General features: G+C 45.2%; 1 protein-coding gene across 4 annotated transcripts in view; it reads left to right on the top strand.

Moving 5' to 3' along the window:
* cul9 (cullin 9) overlaps positions 1-17,549 on the top strand; it is a 58,241-nt gene that overhangs the window by 14,072 nt on the left and 26,620 nt on the right. For 3 of the 4 annotated variants that reach the window (XR_014595959.1, XM_083987730.1, XM_083987732.1), the window contains exons 7-23: positions 1,038-1,295; positions 2,125-2,317; positions 3,713-3,914; positions 5,096-5,286; positions 5,714-5,910; positions 6,946-7,094; positions 8,138-8,226; positions 8,777-8,882; positions 9,973-10,200; positions 11,215-11,305; positions 11,904-12,075; positions 12,224-12,329; positions 12,895-12,990; positions 14,111-14,286; positions 14,784-14,917; positions 15,380-15,565; positions 16,403-16,432. Coding sequence is in view for 3 of the 4 variants with exons in the window: in XM_083987730.1 (XP_083843856.1) it covers positions 1,038-1,295; positions 2,125-2,317; positions 3,713-3,914; positions 5,096-5,286; positions 5,714-5,910; positions 6,946-7,094; positions 8,138-8,226; positions 8,777-8,882; positions 9,973-10,200; positions 11,215-11,305; positions 11,904-12,075; positions 12,224-12,329; positions 12,895-12,990; positions 14,111-14,286; positions 14,784-14,917; positions 15,380-15,565; positions 16,403-16,432 (2,604 nt within the window). In the remaining variant the exon portion in view is untranslated. The remainder of the gene's footprint in view (positions 1-1,037; positions 1,296-2,124; positions 2,318-3,712; positions 3,915-5,095; positions 5,287-5,713; positions 5,911-6,945; positions 7,095-8,137; positions 8,227-8,776; positions 8,883-9,972; positions 10,201-11,214; positions 11,306-11,903; positions 12,076-12,223; positions 12,330-12,894; positions 12,991-14,110; positions 14,287-14,783; positions 14,918-15,379; positions 15,566-16,402; positions 16,433-17,549) is intronic. The other variant, XM_083987731.1, reaches the window with a different exon arrangement.

Here is a 17,549-nt window from a genome sequence, read left to right as displayed (position 1 = left end):
GAGTACAGGTTTTGAAAAGGGTTTAAGTTCACTTTATAATGGAGTATAGGGGTGGGCAAAAATATCAATACGGCAATATATCACGATATTTTGTATTGCGATACAATATCAATTCAAAATTTGAATATCGATATTTCGATATATAGATTTTTTTCAAATAATAAATCATGTTTCAGACGTAAATCCGGTACAACTTCCGTACCTCTGCTCCTCGAGGTGTCACTGTACTGCTACCTCAGACAGTGTGTTGTTCATGCAAATATGTTGTTGTAACTTGCACTTGTATAGTTACAATAAAATGGCATGGATCATTTGAATTACATTGTTGTGACTCAGTTTGTCCCATGAATTATCACTATCATCTGATGTACATACAACTCCGATTTTAAGATGCATAATGCCGTTTACATTTTTCAGTGAACTATGTAGAATATCGCAATATTTGGATATCGCAATATCATATCGTATCGTGACTCAAGTATCATGATGCGTATCGTATCGTGAGGTCCTTGGCGATGCCCACCCCTAATGGAGTATGTTAATTTCTAGGCTCCTACAGTGTTTGTGTGCAGATAAATGTTAAAATGTTGCAGTTTTACCTCAGTCTATATCTCATTTTGTCAGAAAGTTTTCAGAAGCCTGTTTTATACTTTACTTTTTTCAAAAGCTTGGACTGCATAAAGTGTAAGAGACTAAACATATATATTGCTGCTGAATAAATCTTAAAAACTGACTTACCTGTATTTTTTGGGGAAATGTGGTTCCTGGAATAGTTTGTAGACAATCATAATCATTCAACTGTTTCACTGGTGTTAAAAATACAGACTGAAAATCGAGAAAATTGGCAATATCGTAGAATCGCAATTTAAATCGAATCGGCATCCAAAAAATCGTAGAAGAATCGAATCGGGAGAAAAGTTTATCGTCCCAGCCCTAGAACTTATGGATGAAGAGGCATGTTTGATAGGCATTCACCTCATCAATAGATAAGAGTGTCCAACGTGTCCAACATGTCTGACTGTGTCTCTGTCTTCCAGCGGAGAGCTCTCTGGGCTCCTCTGCTATAGGAGGAGGAGGAGGAGGAGGAGGAGGAGGAGGAGGAGGGGGAGGAGCTCAGGGCTCCTCCTCTTCATCGTCGTCTGCCACCTCCTCTTCCTCAGCGATGGCGTCCGTCTCTAAAAAGGCCAAGAAGGAGGTGGCGGTCGATTCAGGCGTCGGCGGCTCTGAGACCGAGAGCGAGCTGCCGACGGAGGACGAGAGCGGTTTCCCTGACGACCTGGAGGACAAGATGAAAGGTGAGGGGGCGGGGCCTCGAGGGGGCGGGGCCTCGGGGTGGCTGGGCCAAAGGGGGCGGGGCCAGGAGGGGCGGGGCTACACAACAGGAAGTGTTTGTAGGGGATAAAGAGAGGGACCGGTCACAATAAAGAGAGGGATCGGACACAATAAAGAGAGGGACCGGTCACAATAAAGAGAAGGACCAGTCACAATAAAGAGAGGGACCAGTCACAATAAAGAGAGGGACCGGTCACGATAAAGAGAGGGACCAGTCACAATAAAGGACCAGTCACAATAATGAGAGGGACCGGTCACAATAAAGGACCAGTCACAATAATGAGAGTGACCAGTCACAATAAAGCGAGGGACCAGACACAATAAAGGACCAGTCACAATAAAGAGAGGGACCAGTCACTCTTTTAAGAACTTTAAACTTTATCTATTTTCTTTTATTTTACTTTTATTTGCTCTTGCTTTTAACTCTGTTTTTAGTGTTCTGTTTGTTTTTATTCTGTTTTATGGCTTCTCTTTTTTTTTTTTTTTTTTCAAAGGAGGTTAAATCAAAAGCAACTGGACTTAGTTATTTGTCTAGGAAGACGTTTCACCTCTCATCCAAGAGGCTTCATCAGTTCATGTACGCAACTGATGAGAGGTGAAACGTCTTCCTAGACAAATAACTAATTCCAGTTGCTTTTGATTTAACCTCCTTTGAAATACTATGACCTGGACAAATGAGAATATGCACCGGCCTTTTTTTTTTATGTTTTGTCTTTATGTAAAGCACATTGAGTTGCCTTGGTATGAAATGTGCTATATAAATAAAGATGCCTTGCCTGTGTCTCCCCCTAGTGTTCAACAACCCGCGGCTGCAGGGCAAGAAGACGGCTCTAGAGAAGCTGGGCGAGGTGGTGGACGTGCTGAGGAAGAGCAGCGCGGAGCAGAACCAGCAGCTGGCCGGTCTCCTCTTCATCACCAGACTGCTGGAGGACAAAGGCTCCCAGGAGAAGAACTCCATGAGGAGCGACTCCGCCCAGACCATCAGGTGAGGGGGGGAGGGGCCTGGTAAGGGGGCGTGGCCTCTTTACCTGGGGGTGTAGAGTCGGAATAATGCTGCCTTCAGGTGCTCTGGTACAGATGGTATTTTCCACTTGTGACCTGGTATTTACCAGTGCGTTGTGTTCACGTGCTTTTGTTGTTGTACAGAGAAAATAAAGATGGTGGACACACAGATTCAGACTTGTTACTTGGGTAAAACCATAGATATATACACGTGCGGCGTCTACGTGTATATATCTATGGGGTAAAATAATCTTGGATTGCCTAGTTCATCTCTTACAGCAAGAAGGTGAATTATCAAAACTCAAACGGTAAATATTAATATTCATGGAGATTTAGCGCTGGCTATTTAGCTAGCTTTTTAAAAGCGTTTTTTTTTTTACTCTACATGCACGCATACATTAAGTGAAGAGCTGCTAACTGTTTTCTAAAAGCTAATTGCCTTGCTTACCATTAACCAATCTTGCGTTGCTCGCCGCCATGTTGAAAAGGTCAAAGGTTATTCTCATCTCGGCAGCTCGGGCATCAAAAAATTCTACGAGTTGCCCAGTGGAAAATACCACATGAGAGGGTGTTCATGTGCACTTTTCACGTCGTCTTTTGGTATTTACCATAATTACCATAGCACATGAAGGCACCATAAAGGTCTTTGCACACTGAGTCCGTTTTTTTCGCATGCGTTTTTCGTATCCGTCATCCGACAAAAAACGTTACGTACACTAGGCTTCTTGCACACTGAGTCCGTTGCGTTTTATTCACATGCGTTTTTATTTTGTGTTCCAAATTTCGGAGAGGGAGATAAAAATCTTCAAGCAGTGATGATGCACTTTGTGGTTCTCTCACTAAAAATGTAAATATTGTGTCCATGCTGAGAGGACGCAGCAGCGAGGGGATCGGCTGCTTGTTAATGAGCAGGAACTATCATGATCACTTCAACCGTTGATTTTAGGATGTCTGTGGTCCGGATAGATATTGAATGATTCATTAGCTTAGTCGAGTAGAGTCAAGTTTTTTTTGAGTCGGACTGACACGTTTACATGGACTTGAGTTACAGTCGGATTATCAACTGTCATAAGCCTGTGTATATTCTCATTTGTCCAGGTCATAGTATCTCAAAGGAATTTTAAATCGAATGCTCATGAAGCATGAACTGATGAAGCCTCTTGGATGAGAGGTGAAACGTCTTCCTAGACAAATAACCAAGTCCAGTTGCTTTCCATTTAAAATTCCTTTGAGACAACTGTCATATAAACACCCTGTGTGTCTGTCTGTGTGTGTCTGTGTGTGTCTGTGTGTGTGTGTGTGTGTGTGTGTGTGTGTGTGTGTGTGTGTGTGTGTGTGTGTGTGTGTGTGTGTGTGTGTGTGTGTCCTCTTCTATCAGGGACAAGGTGCTGAAGCTGCTGGTGGAGCTGCTGTCCTCGTCCTCCAGAGACGTGGTGACCAGCTGCCTGCGCCTCACCCACCTGCTGATGCTGCGCTACGAGTGGAGGGTGTCGTTCGCCACCGAGGGCGGCGTGAAGGCCGTGCTGTCCTGCATGCAGGAGTTCTGCTCCGTCACGCAGGTGCAGCAGCTGGCGCTGGCGGTGAGTCGCACGTCCGCCGCCGCCGTGTAGCGTAGCGCCATCTGATGACATCACGGGTGTTCAGCGGCCAATCAAAGTTCAAAATCATTTATTAGTCTCCCGTGGGAGAGATTTCTGTCGGGCAGAGAGCAGTGCTGCTTCACAACAAGACAAAAACAGCACAAAAGAAGAGCTGCAGGAAAGTAGCTACTAAAAACATACAGTAAAATCATTAAAGAGCAACTAAACCCCTCAGTTTTGGATGACGTGCTCTATGCTGGAAATTCAAAAAAATGCCTTGATTATGGGCGGGGCTCCAGGAGCACTCTCCGACCCCCCCTCCCCCCTGCACTGCATTCACACCCGCGAAATCACACAAAGGAGGAAAAAAAGTAATAAACACTTCTGATACAGCTCTAACAAGCTACTAACTCTCTCACTCTGACAGCACTAGTAGCGTGGACACTACTAGGAGCGGACACCGGAGCCGTTAGCGGCTCGTTAGCGCCGGCCGCACTAACGATTCCCATCCAGGCAGCTGCTAGCAGCCGTTAGCCGCAGCAGAGCAGCTAGAGTGCCTAGCAACCGTTAGCGGCAGGCAGCAGCCGGTGCTGATTGGTCGGGGAGCTGGTGGCCGGTGACGAAAGCTGCCTCCAAAGCGTCATCTGCCTCCATCTCAGCCAATAGAAAAATTCGATTGTAATAGCCGTGTTTCAACCCATAGAGGGCAGTCACTCTACATTTTTACTACAAAATACACCAAATTGAAATATTTTGACTAAAATGTCAAAAGTTGGACCAGAATCAACCAACAACACTACCTTATACCCAAATATATTTGTTTTCAGCAGAAAAAAGTGGTTTAGGGGTTTAGTTAGTAGAGTAACACAATTTCGATTCTCTTATGTCCCGTACATATTGTGGAATTGACAATAAAGCTGACTTTGACTTTGACTTTTAGTTGCTCTTTAAAGTGCAATATGCCTCAGAGAGTAGATAGTGGCAGATGTACGGACATTCATACACATCATCACACCAGCTGCTCATTCATAAGTTTAATGGACAGAGGGATGAAGGAGTTTTTGAGGCGGTTGTGGCTGCACAGAGAGACTCGGTCTCTTCTACCTGAGTTAAAGAAGTTTAAGAGCTCATCTTCATCTTCAGACTTCATATCCAATCAGCAGCTGTGTTTCCTCCCTCAGACCCTGAAGGTCATCACCGGGGCCAGTAAACACGACCTGCGCAGCGTGGGCAGCAGCGTCCCCCTGTCCGAGTCCGGCACCCAGATGATGCTGGAGATCTTCGCCAGCATCGGCTCGGCCACGCCCGAGGGCGCCCGAGGGCTGCTGGGCGCCATCCCCGCCGCCATCGACCTCATGCTGCAGACCAAGGGGTGAGCGACCGCGGGGGTCCTGTGTGTGTGTGTGTGTGTGTGTGTGTGTGACGAGAGAGTGGAAAAGAGAAAGCCGAACCACGGCATGATGATGTAGTTTGATCCGACACTAGACTGTTGCTCTAACGTGCCGTTTTTTTAATCCTAGGTTAACCGGATAATAAATTCATAACCGGATAGCAGATTACCTACTCGGGTACCCGGGTACTCGGGTAACTGTGCACATCCCTAGAATAAACATAGAAACAAACTAGTTAAATGAACAAAATAGGCTACAACTGTGTAAAAGACTTCTCCAGAGCATGAATGTGAGGAGGATGTGTTAGTGTTTTGTGTAATAACGCGTCTGTCAGACTGTAGAAAAGTCCTGTAAAATGCTGTGAGTGTGAACGTTGATGCGAGCTGCTCGTTCGTCTCATCTCTGCAGCTGCATGCTCTCGGTGAGGAACGGCCTCCTCGTCATCATCATGCTCATCTCCAACCACAAGAGCCTGGCCGAGCAGCTGGTCGCCTGCGACGTCACCGCCGTCCTCAAGAAGTGCCTGAGCCTGTCCCGCGCCGAGACCATGCTCGCCATCATCGCCCTCAACCACATCTCCATGGTGCACAAGCTGGAGAGCAAAGGTGAGACCTCCTCACCCCCCCTCAGAGACCAGACACCAGACACCAGACCTCGTCCTCAGGACCGGGTTTGGGCTCCTTACTTTAAAGGGACAACGAGGAGTTTTGTTAAAGCAAAGTGTTTTCTCACTACATTTATGAGCCTCCGCACCGTGAAATTCTTTGACCGGCGCAAGACAGACTCATGTTTTCATTCATCAAGAATTAAAGTCAGAGGTTGGAAGACGATCACATACCGTCGTAGTTCCCACCATAAACGGAGATTCATACGGCGGCGTTATTCTCATGACTCGCCACGAAACCTAAAGTAAAGAAACGCTGGTCGGCTCGCCCAGCATTTCCACCACCACTAATAATAACAAAATAACCATAGAGACAAAACCATAGATTTATCTAAAATGGACCATTAACAAGTGGTAACGTAGATTCATCCACATTAATATGAGACTTTTTATAACCAAATAGAAACTCCTGGTTGTCCCTTTAAAAAAGTCATTAGTTATAGTGACATATTACTATCCTCAAATATAACTGAGTTTGTAACCGAGTTATGACATCATAAAAGGAACTAATTACTGTATTTTCCGGACTTTGCCGGCCTTCATTTGTTCGTGTACACAAAGCCCCAGCCATTACATGAGACCCAGCTATTAATTAAATGTTTCAAAAATAAATGCGACTTATATATGTCTTTTTTCCTCTTCATGACTTATTTTTTGACAGATGCAACTGTGCGACATATAGTCCGGAAAATACGGTACCAGGAAAAATAACTTTCGTTACTTTTTTAAAATAAAATGCTCAAATACGTCAAATTATTTGGACTCGTCCCCCCTAACCCCTCGTTAATTAACGGCTTTTTTCTGACCGATTTATGACGTCCTACACTTTAACAGGTGTGTTATTATTTAGTGAGGGGAACTTCGAGTTGTAATACACACAGGTGTTGTGTTGTTGATGCTGAGTTGACCGTGTGTGTGTGTGTGTGTGTGTGTGTGTGTGTGTGTGTGTGTGTGTGTGTGTGTGTGTGTGTGTCAGAGAGCCGGGAGCAGCTGGACTTTAAGGACACGGAGCTCCAGATGTTGGTGGTCAGTCTGAAGGAGCTCACGGCCACGAAGGAGGTGATTCAGACTCTGGAGCAGCTGCTGTGTGACGACACGTCGCAGCTGGAGGAGGAGCGCAGCCAGGTACACACACACACACACACAGAGAGTTTACCACATGTTGTCTACTTGTGATTATTATTAAAACTGTTGCACAATAAAATGTGAATTTTAAACATTATAGTTTCTGCATTTATCAAAGTATTTATCAGTGATACAGTGATAATTAGAGGAAATGTGAAAATGTACTTTGCAAGTCGATTTCGGTGTGCGCCCCTAAATTTTCTGCTTGCCCTCCTCAAATTTTAGTTAAAGTTAGGGGCCACTGTGCTCCTAGTAAAAAAAGTTAATCTGGAGCCCTGGATGACGGTTAAGACTACACAAACACACGCGCCGTAACATTGTATATGTTATGTAACGTTATCCACCGCTCCATTTATTGATTTTTCACCGGCTTCATTGTAAACAGATGCACATGGAGGAGAGGAGCGTAACCAGAACAGACTGTCACAGTTCTACTGTCTTTCTGTGTAAATATCTCATGTTACAACATAAAAACCTGCAGCTTAGATTCAAGTGCGGCTTATATATGTATTTTATTTTAACATTTAGCTGGTGCGGCTTGTACTCAGGTGCTCTATAGTCCGGAAAGTACGGTAAATTGATTTCTTTCTAATCATACACTAGGGGTTTCACAGACTAGTCGACTTTACTGCTCCACAATGACGTTTTGAGACGTTTTAATTGTTTAACGGACAGTAGCTATAGTATTATCTTTTGCACTTGTATAGGAGTGTGTTACAAAAAACCAAACTGATTTACAGCTTGTTGTTTATAAAGCTGCTGTTCTGTGGACTTATTTCTGTGCGTGAGCGTCAGTCAGTGAATACAGATTGTTGCAGAGCTTTTCCCTCCTCCTGTGATTTCAGTTATGATGGGAAAAATATGAACGTCATCAGCGAAAGGTCGACGTCGACTCGACTTTCATAACATTAGAGTCGACTTTAAAAAATCTGAATTCATGCAACCCCTGGTTTCGGTGCCGGGCGATACCCGCAGCACAAGTATCAGAAGGGAAATGAAATGATCGATCAGCTGTCATTGGTTCATTGATGCTCTGTGTGCAGGTGACCCACAGCCGTGACACCTACCAGGACCTGGTGCGTCTGATGGAGCAGCACCGAGCCGACCGCGCCGTGCAGCTCTCCATCCTCAGGTACCGACCAATCACAGCCTCCCGTCTCTCTCTCTCTGTGTGTGTGTGAATGAATGAATGAATTTATATTTATTTACGTGTCCTGCACCAGCCTATCAGGGCTTACAAGACACATTATCATCATATTTAGACACCAAACTAAATCATCAGAGCACAGACAAAACCAAACAAAACCAAAAAACCACATGGAATTCACATAAATAATTCACTTTTTCTTTTTGACCAGGCACTTTTTATGAAAGTAGCTCTAGTAAAGACTTCTTTTCTGAAGAACCATTCCAACTTTACCTCATCATCAACCCAAAACAACTCCGGTTTCACATTTTGCATTTTCTGAAACAAAAACTTCCTGTTCTGGCTTCGTCATATAATGGACAATGAAACACAAAATGCAGTTCATCCTCGATTACATTTAAATTACATAATGTGCATAGTCTTTCATCCTCAGGTACTGAGTTAAACCTACCTACCTGGGTGTGTGTGTGTGTGTGATGTCCTGCTGTTGCCACGGTGATGGATCTTCTTCTTCCTTCTTCTTGTTGTCTGTCAGAATCCTGAACAAGTTCCTGGACAACTACCAGGAGGACGTGCTGCCGTGGCACGAGAGCATCGAGCCCTGCCTGTCCTCCATGACGGCCTTCATCAACGACAGAGAGGTGAGAGCCACAGGAACGCAGCAGGGACACGCCCCCGCCCCCCGCAGTGCGTTAAAGGGATACGCCAACATTTTTTTTCCGTGTCTTGCCTCACTCCCGAGTCCATGACCAGCAGATAGACACCATCCTTTCCACTGTGCGTGCAGTAACAAGGGAGATAGAGCCGTATCACCGTAATTAGCTTAGCTCAAACACTGGAAGTGTATGGGTAGTGTTAGCCTGCCTCCACCTAAAGTCGCTAATTAGCTTAGCTCAAACACTGGAAGTGTATGGGTAGTGTTAGCCTGCCTCCACCTAAAGTCGCTAATTAGCTTAGCTCAAACACTGGAAGTGTATAGGTAGTGTTAGCCTGCCTCCACCTAAAGTCGCTAATTAGCTTAGCTCAAACACTGGAAGTGTATAGGTAGTGTTAGCCTGCCTCCACCTAAAGTCGTTAATTAGCTTAGCTCAAACACTGGAAGTGTATGGGTAGTGTTAGCCTGCCTCCACCTAAAGTCGCTAATTAGCTTAGCTCAAACACTGGAAGTGTATGGGTAGTGTTAGCCTGCCTCCTACCCGAGCTGAAATCAGCAGTCAGAAGCTGATTTCATTTTAGCTCTAAACTCTGTAAATATTTCACTTTATCCACATTTCAAACATGTTTAGGTGAGAAAGTAGCCGTTTAGATCAGCAGTGTGTCGTTAATTTGTCTAAATACCAGCTGTTTACTATTTTGTTCAGACAAATTTGGCGCTACTCAAGCTAGCCGTTGTGACCAACGCACTTCCTGTTACTTTCACAAAATAAAACACCCGTTGCCCTTTACATACAGAAAACCATGACGATAGAATTTGTGCTTTTACTTTGAAATAGGAAGCTAACCTACCCTCGATGTAGCTAGCTTGAACCAAAATAAAGCGTCTTTGCTTGAACCCTCCGTTTTGACCGATCTCGTCCCGTTAGCGGTATTTGACCGCTCAAGATGCCTTACCGGAGAGTTTTGTCAGCTCTGAGACGAAGATCGGCCGCCGGTTTCCGTTTAGAGTTGCTGAAGAGTTTCTAACCCTTCTGTTGGCGTATCCCTTTAACCCCCTGTGATTGGTCCCCGCAGGTGGTGCAGCTGTTCATCCGCTTCCTGTACCGGCTGGCGTCCCTGAACAAAGACTACGCGGTGGTGATGTGTCGCCTCGGCACCAAGGAGGCGCTGGTGAAGGCGCTGGACAAACACAGCACCAACCTGCTGCTGGTCACCGAGCTGCGCGACCTCATCACCGACTGTGAGAAGTACGCCAGCCTCTACAAGAAGATGACCACCAGCGTGCTGGCCGGATGCATACAGGTACCAAACCTGTTCTCATGTTGGTTCCTCACTAGGGATGTGAATCTTTGGGTGGCTCACGATTCGATTCCGATTTTTAGGGTCACGATTCGATTCAAAATCGATTTTCGATTTAACCGATTCTTGATTTTCTTTTTGCGATTTTTAGTTTGCTTTATTAACACCAGACCATGTGAAAAAGTTGAATGATGATGATGTCTACAGACTATTATATCAGAAGCCATATTTCCCCCCAAAAAATGCACATCACATGTTTCAGATTTATTCAGCAGCAATATATTTGAACCATTTTAAAGTAAACTGCTACATGAAGCTGATTTCATAAGCTACTCTCTTTTCAAAAGCCTGGACTGAAGGGATGTGAATATTTGGGTGTCTATTCGATTCAAAATCAGTTCTCATGCACATGCACATAGACACGCTGCTAAAAAAAAAAAAAAAAAAAAAAGACGGCACTCCGCTCTCACGCCAGCTGACCTGCAGCCTGTCTGACTCTGCAGCGCCACAGAGGAGCTGTCAGAGCTGCTGCTGCTGCTGGTCCTCTCTCTTCAGCCTGCTGTTTGGCTGCACTTTGTATGAGTTTAAAAAAGTGAAGATCTAACGTCACCTGAGCACCGATCAGCTGATCCAGAGCGCAGTGGATGTGGCTGCTCAGCTGGAGCGCGTGTGTGTTTAACGGCAAAAAAACAGCGATCGTCCTCTCTCCTCAATAGAGGGTCGGGTTGCTGATGTACACAAGCCTAGTCACAGACATTCAATAGAGCATTTAATTCAGATCAGTTAACGTTTGTAGGCGGTTAACGAGCGTCTATTAGCGCCATGGTGCTGCAGCGCTGTGACGGCACAGTGAGGGCGCGTCTTGAGACGGAGGAAACTGAATAAAAAATCGATTTTTGAAGATTATGAATCGATTCAGAATCTTAGAGAATAAGAATCGATTTTTTCCCCCACCCCTATTCCTCACCTGTTCCTCTCCTGTTCCTCTCCTGTTCCTCTCCTGTTCCTCCTGGTCAGATGGTGTTGGGTCAGATCGAGGAGCATCGCCGCAGACATCAGCCAATCAACATCCCCTTCTTCGACGTCTTCCTCAGGAACCTCTGCCAAGGTCAGTTCCTGTCTGAGCGGCTGTGAGGACCAGTAGCCTGTAGCTTCCTAACTGGTCCTAACTGGTCCTAACCAGTCCTAACTAGTCCCATCTGGTCCCATCTGGTCCCATCTGGTCCCAACTGGTCCTAACTGGTCCTAACTGGTCCTAATCCGGTCCTAATTGTTTCTAATTGGCCCTAACCGGTCCTAATTGGTCCTAACCGGTCCTAAACCGGTCCTAATTGGTCCTAACCGGTCCTAATTCGGTCCTAATTGGTCCTAACCGGTCCTAAACTGGTCCTAATTGGTCCTAACCGGTCCTAAACCGGTCCTAATTGGTCCTAACCGGTCCTAATTCGGTCCTAATTGGTCCTAACCGGTCCTAAACCGGTCCTAATTGGTCCTAACCGGTCCTAATTCGGTCCTAATTGGTCCTAACCGGTCCTAAACTGGTCCTAATTGGTCCTAACCGGTCCTAAACCGGTCCTAATTGGTCCTAACCGGTCCTAATTCGGTCCTAATTGGTCCTATCTGGTCCTAACCGGTCTTAACTTGTCTTAACTTGTCCTAACTTGTCCTAACTTGTCCTAACCGGTCCTAACTGGTGTTGTGTTCAGGGTCCAGTGTGGAGCTGAAGGAGGACAAGTGCTGGGAGAAGGTCGAGGTCTCGTCCAATCACCATCGAGCGAACAAGCTGACGGACAAGAACCCCAAAACCTACTGGGAGTCCAACGGCTGCACCGGCTCACACTTCATCAACATCTACATGCACAAAGGAGTCGTCATCAGGTACCGATCACCGATCAATACTGACCCGATCACCGATCAATACCGACCGATCAGTCAGTCAGTCAGTCAGTCAGTAGCGCCTCTGACCCTCTGTGTGTGTGTGTGTGTGTGTGTGTGTGTGTGTGTGTGTGTGTGTGTGTGTGTGTAGACAACTGGCCATCCTCGTGGCCAGCGAGGACTCCAGCTACATGCCGGCCCGCGTCCTGGTGCTGGGAGGAGACGACCCGACCAACATCAACACGGAGCTCAACACAGTGAGTCTGGTCCTCATCCTCATAAACCATACCTCCATCCACATGTTTTTATTTGCATTAAAGGGACAGTTCAACATTTAGTCAAACTGGCCCATTGCCATAACCCCTATAGTCATAGCAGTAGGTTCGTTACCTTTAATTGTCGGTGCAAGCTATTTTTAGAACGGTGGAGCAGAGCCGTGAGCTGCTCAGAGCTACGCTACGGAGGCTCATTATGGGATTTCTTGGTTTCCCTCATCAAACTCATCAAATACACAATCCAACAACTCCACAACGCTCTGGTGGACAAGTTGTGAGCTGCACATTCACCACGCTATGAGATAATAACACAACGTTACCACACAGAGTTGTTTTAGAGGGAAATTCATGTAAAACCGCTGATGCACGTTGCCTTCAGGGACAGTTTTTCATCAACAGTCTCTGTATTTCCCTCTAAAACAACTCTGATTATGGCGATGGGCCAATTTGACAAAATGTTGAACTTATTCCTTTAAAGGTCTAAGATGGAAACGCACTTGAACCAACGTTATTCACATTAATATTTTTGTGTTTTTTTTTTGTCCAGGTGAACGTGACTCCGTCAGCCAGCCGCGTGGTCCTGCTGGAGAACATGACCCGGTTCTGGTCCATCATCCAGATCAGGGTGAAGCGGTGTCAGCAGGTCAGACCCAGTCCAGTTCTGGTTCTGTGTGGTGGTTCTGCTTAGGGATGTCCCGATACCACTTTTTCACTTCCGATACGATACCGATATTGCAGCCTTCAACATCGGCCCGATACCGATATTGATCCGATATTAGGGGTGGTGAAAAAAAACGATTATTTATATTTTTCAAATTCTAATACAAAGGAGAGTCCTCCTGGTATTGGCTGACAGGCTGCTGCTGTCATGTTCTTCTATGGGACAGACAGTAGTGAGCTTAGGACTTTTGAACTGTAAAATATTTAAAAATAAACCTTTTTTACAACTGTTATTGAATTACTGTATGTACATCAATGTCAAACAAAAGGCAAAATCTTCTTGCTTCAAGGTTTTATTTGTCACTCCAAATTGAAGATTATAGCCTGCCCTACAGTAAAAATGGCACATAAAATAAAAAGAGGAGTAAAGCAATATATTAAGCAGCAATATTTAAGCATCAAAGATGTTTAATCAAACCCACATAGTTTGAAACAACGTCCAAAACACACACAGCCAGTGTCACAACTAAGCATAAAGCCCGCTAGCTTAATGCTAACGTATAATGTAAAACACCATAGACGGGCTAACAGAAATTAGCATCGTTAATTTAATTCTGGCTTTAGCGCTGTTAACACGGCACAACATGTGGACCAGCTGGTCTCTGACCACCGACCCCGTCGGTAGTTAATCTGAACTGTACATTTAGAGCAATATAGCGCATTTACCGTTTATTAGCGGGCAAGCGCGACCTGTGTGTGTGTGTGTGTGTGTCGCACACACGCTGTTGTTGTGATCATGTGATCTCTGCATGTTGGAGCCGGGCGCTCTTCTTCACTGGCGGCGGCGCACCAACATTAAGTGCATCACCGCCACGGCGCCACCTACTGTGTTGGAGTGTGAACGACAGTCACCTATTCATATGGGACAGAAGTGCTGGAGCTTTTATCGGAGCGTTTATATCGGAGATTTTAGATGCAGTCCGATATAATCCGATATTCGTTTTTTTGGCTGATATCGGACATAAATCCTATATCAATATCGGATCGGGACATCCCTAGTTCTGCTCTGCCCCCCCTCACCCCCCCTCCTCTCTGTGTCACAGGGCGGCATCGACACCCGGGTCCACGGCTTCGAGGTGCTGGGTCCGAAGCCGACGTTCTGGCCGGTGTTCAAGGAGCAGCTGTGCTGTCGGACCTTCCTGTTCTACAGCACCAAGGCTCACAGCTGGTGTCAGAAGGTGATGGAGGACGGAGCTCAGCTGCTGCTGCTCTTCAACAAGTAAACACACCGTCACACCACTCACACCGGACCAGCACCACTTAAACACACCGTCAACACCACTCACACCGGACCAGCACCACTTAAACACACCGTCAACACCACTCACACCGGACCCGCACCACTTAGGGGTGTAACGGTACACGCAAGTCACGGTTCGGTACAACAGACACTAATTGAATGTAAAACTAAAATCTGTCTTGTGTTATAAAAGTAGAAAAAAAATAGAATATAAACTAAAACAAGTGCATTAGGAGTGTTATAACACCGACTTTTAAAAAATATTTTTATATTCATTCAGACGTATTGGTCGTGTGACTGTGTGCACCGAACTGTGACCCCTGTACCGTGACGGCACGGAACAAATACATATACCGTTACACCCCTAGTGCCACTGCTTCAACAGGTACAGCTGCTCACTGTGTGTGTGTGTGTGTGTGTGTGTGTGTGTGTGTGTGTGTGTGTGTGTGTGTGTGTGTGTGTGTGTGTGTGTGCAGACTGAACAGCGCTCTGAGACACGAGCAGATGTTCGCTGACCGTTTCCTTCCTGACGCCGAAGCAGCTGAAGCTCTGGGACGAACCTGCTGGGAAGCTCTGATCACACCCATCGTCCACAGCATCACACTGTCAGGTAATCTATTACTTTTAGCACAGCTGTTCAAAGCTCAGTTGGTACAGTAATCAAATACACGGTGAATATTTTTCCATGTGTTTCAAATTCAAAATTTCATTTGAATGTCCAAAAACATTTTGAAATGTGTTGAATGATCCAAAGTTAATTTTATTTACTTCATCACTCTAATGGTTTGAAGTTTAAATCCCATTTTGTTCCTGAATCCACCAAACAGCTGGATCAGAATAATCCTGATGTTCTGGATCAAAGTTTTCCTGATCCCACTAAACAGTTCTGGACAACACAAACTGAGGGTTTGATCCAGATTAAAACCAAGACTGGATTTGGTTTTAGTTTAGAAACAACTCATTTTAGAGATTTGATCCGATCCCAGAATCTGATCAGATTAAACTTTGGAACAACTGTATCCTCCTGTCTGTGATGTCCAGATGTTGATGGAGACTCTCTCTGTTTACCCAGAATCCTCGGCGTACAGCCCTCTGTCCTGGCTGCTCAGCGAGTACCTGGATAACGCCGAGTCGGCGCGCTGCTGTAAGAGCCGCGTGTCCATCTTCAACTCCAGAGTGAGACGACTCACACACCTGCTGGTCCACGTGGACACCAGCCGGCCGGACAGCGAGGAGCTGAAGCCGCCCGTCAAATCAAGTGAGTGTGAGACGGACGACAGCGTTGTGGAACATGTGTCACTGCTCTAGTCTTATTCTGCTAGTTTAATTTATCCTGTGTTTAAAGGGTAATTTCTGTCTTTTACAATCTGGACCTTATTTCTATCGTAAAATCCGATCATTTCATGTCATCTCTGAGCGCCGTGCGGTGTGGTTTGTTGCTAGCGCTAATGCTACGGTTGGTTTCAGCGTGTTTCTGACTTGTCAGAACAAAATGAGCAGCTGGATGAAGTTCAGCTTCCACAGGCTTCCTCTCCTCAACCTGGACTCACTAAAGCTCCGGCTAGTTGAGATAAAAATGGACCTGAATGCCGAAGCAGAATGATTATTATCAGAATGAGCCGTGCAGCGCTCAGAGATGACATCATCCAGGTCAGAGGTCAGTAGGTCAACCTACAGACCCCGGATGTTGATAACAGCTAACCCCGGACTCAGAGGGGAATAGCACTAGCCTATCAGAACTAAATATTGGTGAAATGAAGGAGTTTCTCTGCAGATAATGTGTTATTTAGAGGCTGCATTCTGCTGCCCTGTAGACTCCATTATACGGATATACGCGCCTCTCGGCTGGAGCTCATTTCATCACAACCACTTGTAATGACACCAAAGTTATCTGGGGGAGGAAATGATCGGATTTTAGGATAGAAATAAGGTCCAGATTGTAAAAAAACGGTAGTTATCCTTTAAAACCTTGGACAACGGAGCGTAGCGTATCTCAACCTGCAGCAGTGAGTCACATGACCAGCTGATGACGTGTTGACCTTGTTGTGACCTTGTTGCTCCTCCTCCGTGTTTAAAGCGTGTATTTTGTCTCCAGAAGGTCTCAACAGGAGCAAAGAGCTGAAGAGTAAGTAACTGCTGCGTTTCCTCTTCTGTCATCACGGGTCCAGGTGAGGACAGGAAGTCGTCACGGCGCCTCCTGCTGTTTGACCTCTGACCCGTCGAGCTGCTGCGTCTCACTGAGCCACAGGACGTTACACACTGTGATTGTTCCACATGTGCTGCTGTAGTGAGTCTTCACACTTCAGACAAGTGAAAACCAGAGTTAACTTTAAACACCACCCAGATTAAGTCCAGTTTAAACCTGTTTAATATCTCTGACTTACCTCTGACTTAAAGGGATAGTTCACCCAAAATTGAAATTTCGATGTGTCGACTAAGGGCTGGGAGAAGTTTCAGAGTCCTCCTTGGCTTCTCTGAGTTACAGGGGGTCTCGGCGTAGCAGTGCATGTCCATATGACGGTTGAGAACGGAGCTCACTTTTCTTCGTCCAAAAAGACACACCAAAAAACATCCAGATACCTCCATGCTGCTCGTCTGTAATGTCCCTCTAGTATTGAAGCCCCAACATGAGAAATTGTTTCGAAAATGAAGTAATGGCGAGCTGTCAAGATGTATGCAGTAATTAATTATTTCATATACTGTACCTATCACTCCTATTATTTCCAATTCACAGGTGCATTAGAATATCATGGTTAAGTTTATCAAGGCATATGTCAGTATTTCAATTCAAAAAGTGAAACTTACACAAAGAATGAAACATTTCATGTCTTTATTTATTCAATTTATTTTAATTGTACTAATTATGACTAACGTTAAATGAAGACCTATAATTCAGTATCCCCAAAAATCTAAATATTACAAAGGACCAATTTTAAAAAAAAAAAAGCATTTTTAGTAGGCTACAGAAATGTTGGCTTTACTTCTGGAAATGGACTTTTCCATGATATTATAATGTATTGAGATGCACCTGTATATAATTTGTTAATGGTGAGTGTCACCGCCCTGAGCACACACCCCTAACAGGTAACAGGTAGGCCTACTTGATTTGAATTGTACGCATTTGCCTACTACACTTAGTCACTCAGAAAGTTAAGTAAGAAAATGACAGTAATCTGTTACTTTTGTTGTTACCCCCAACACTTAAGTTCGAAAAGTTGCCACTACAGTTGCAGCTCGAAGTT

This window comes from Trachurus trachurus, assembly GCF_905171665.1.
Source record: "Trachurus trachurus genome assembly, chromosome: 15".
In the NCBI taxonomy this organism is placed as follows: domain Eukaryota; kingdom Metazoa; phylum Chordata; class Actinopteri; order Carangiformes; family Carangidae; genus Trachurus; species Trachurus trachurus.
The sequence above is the reverse complement of the archived record's forward strand: the minus strand, read 5'-3'. Positions and strand labels throughout refer to the sequence as shown.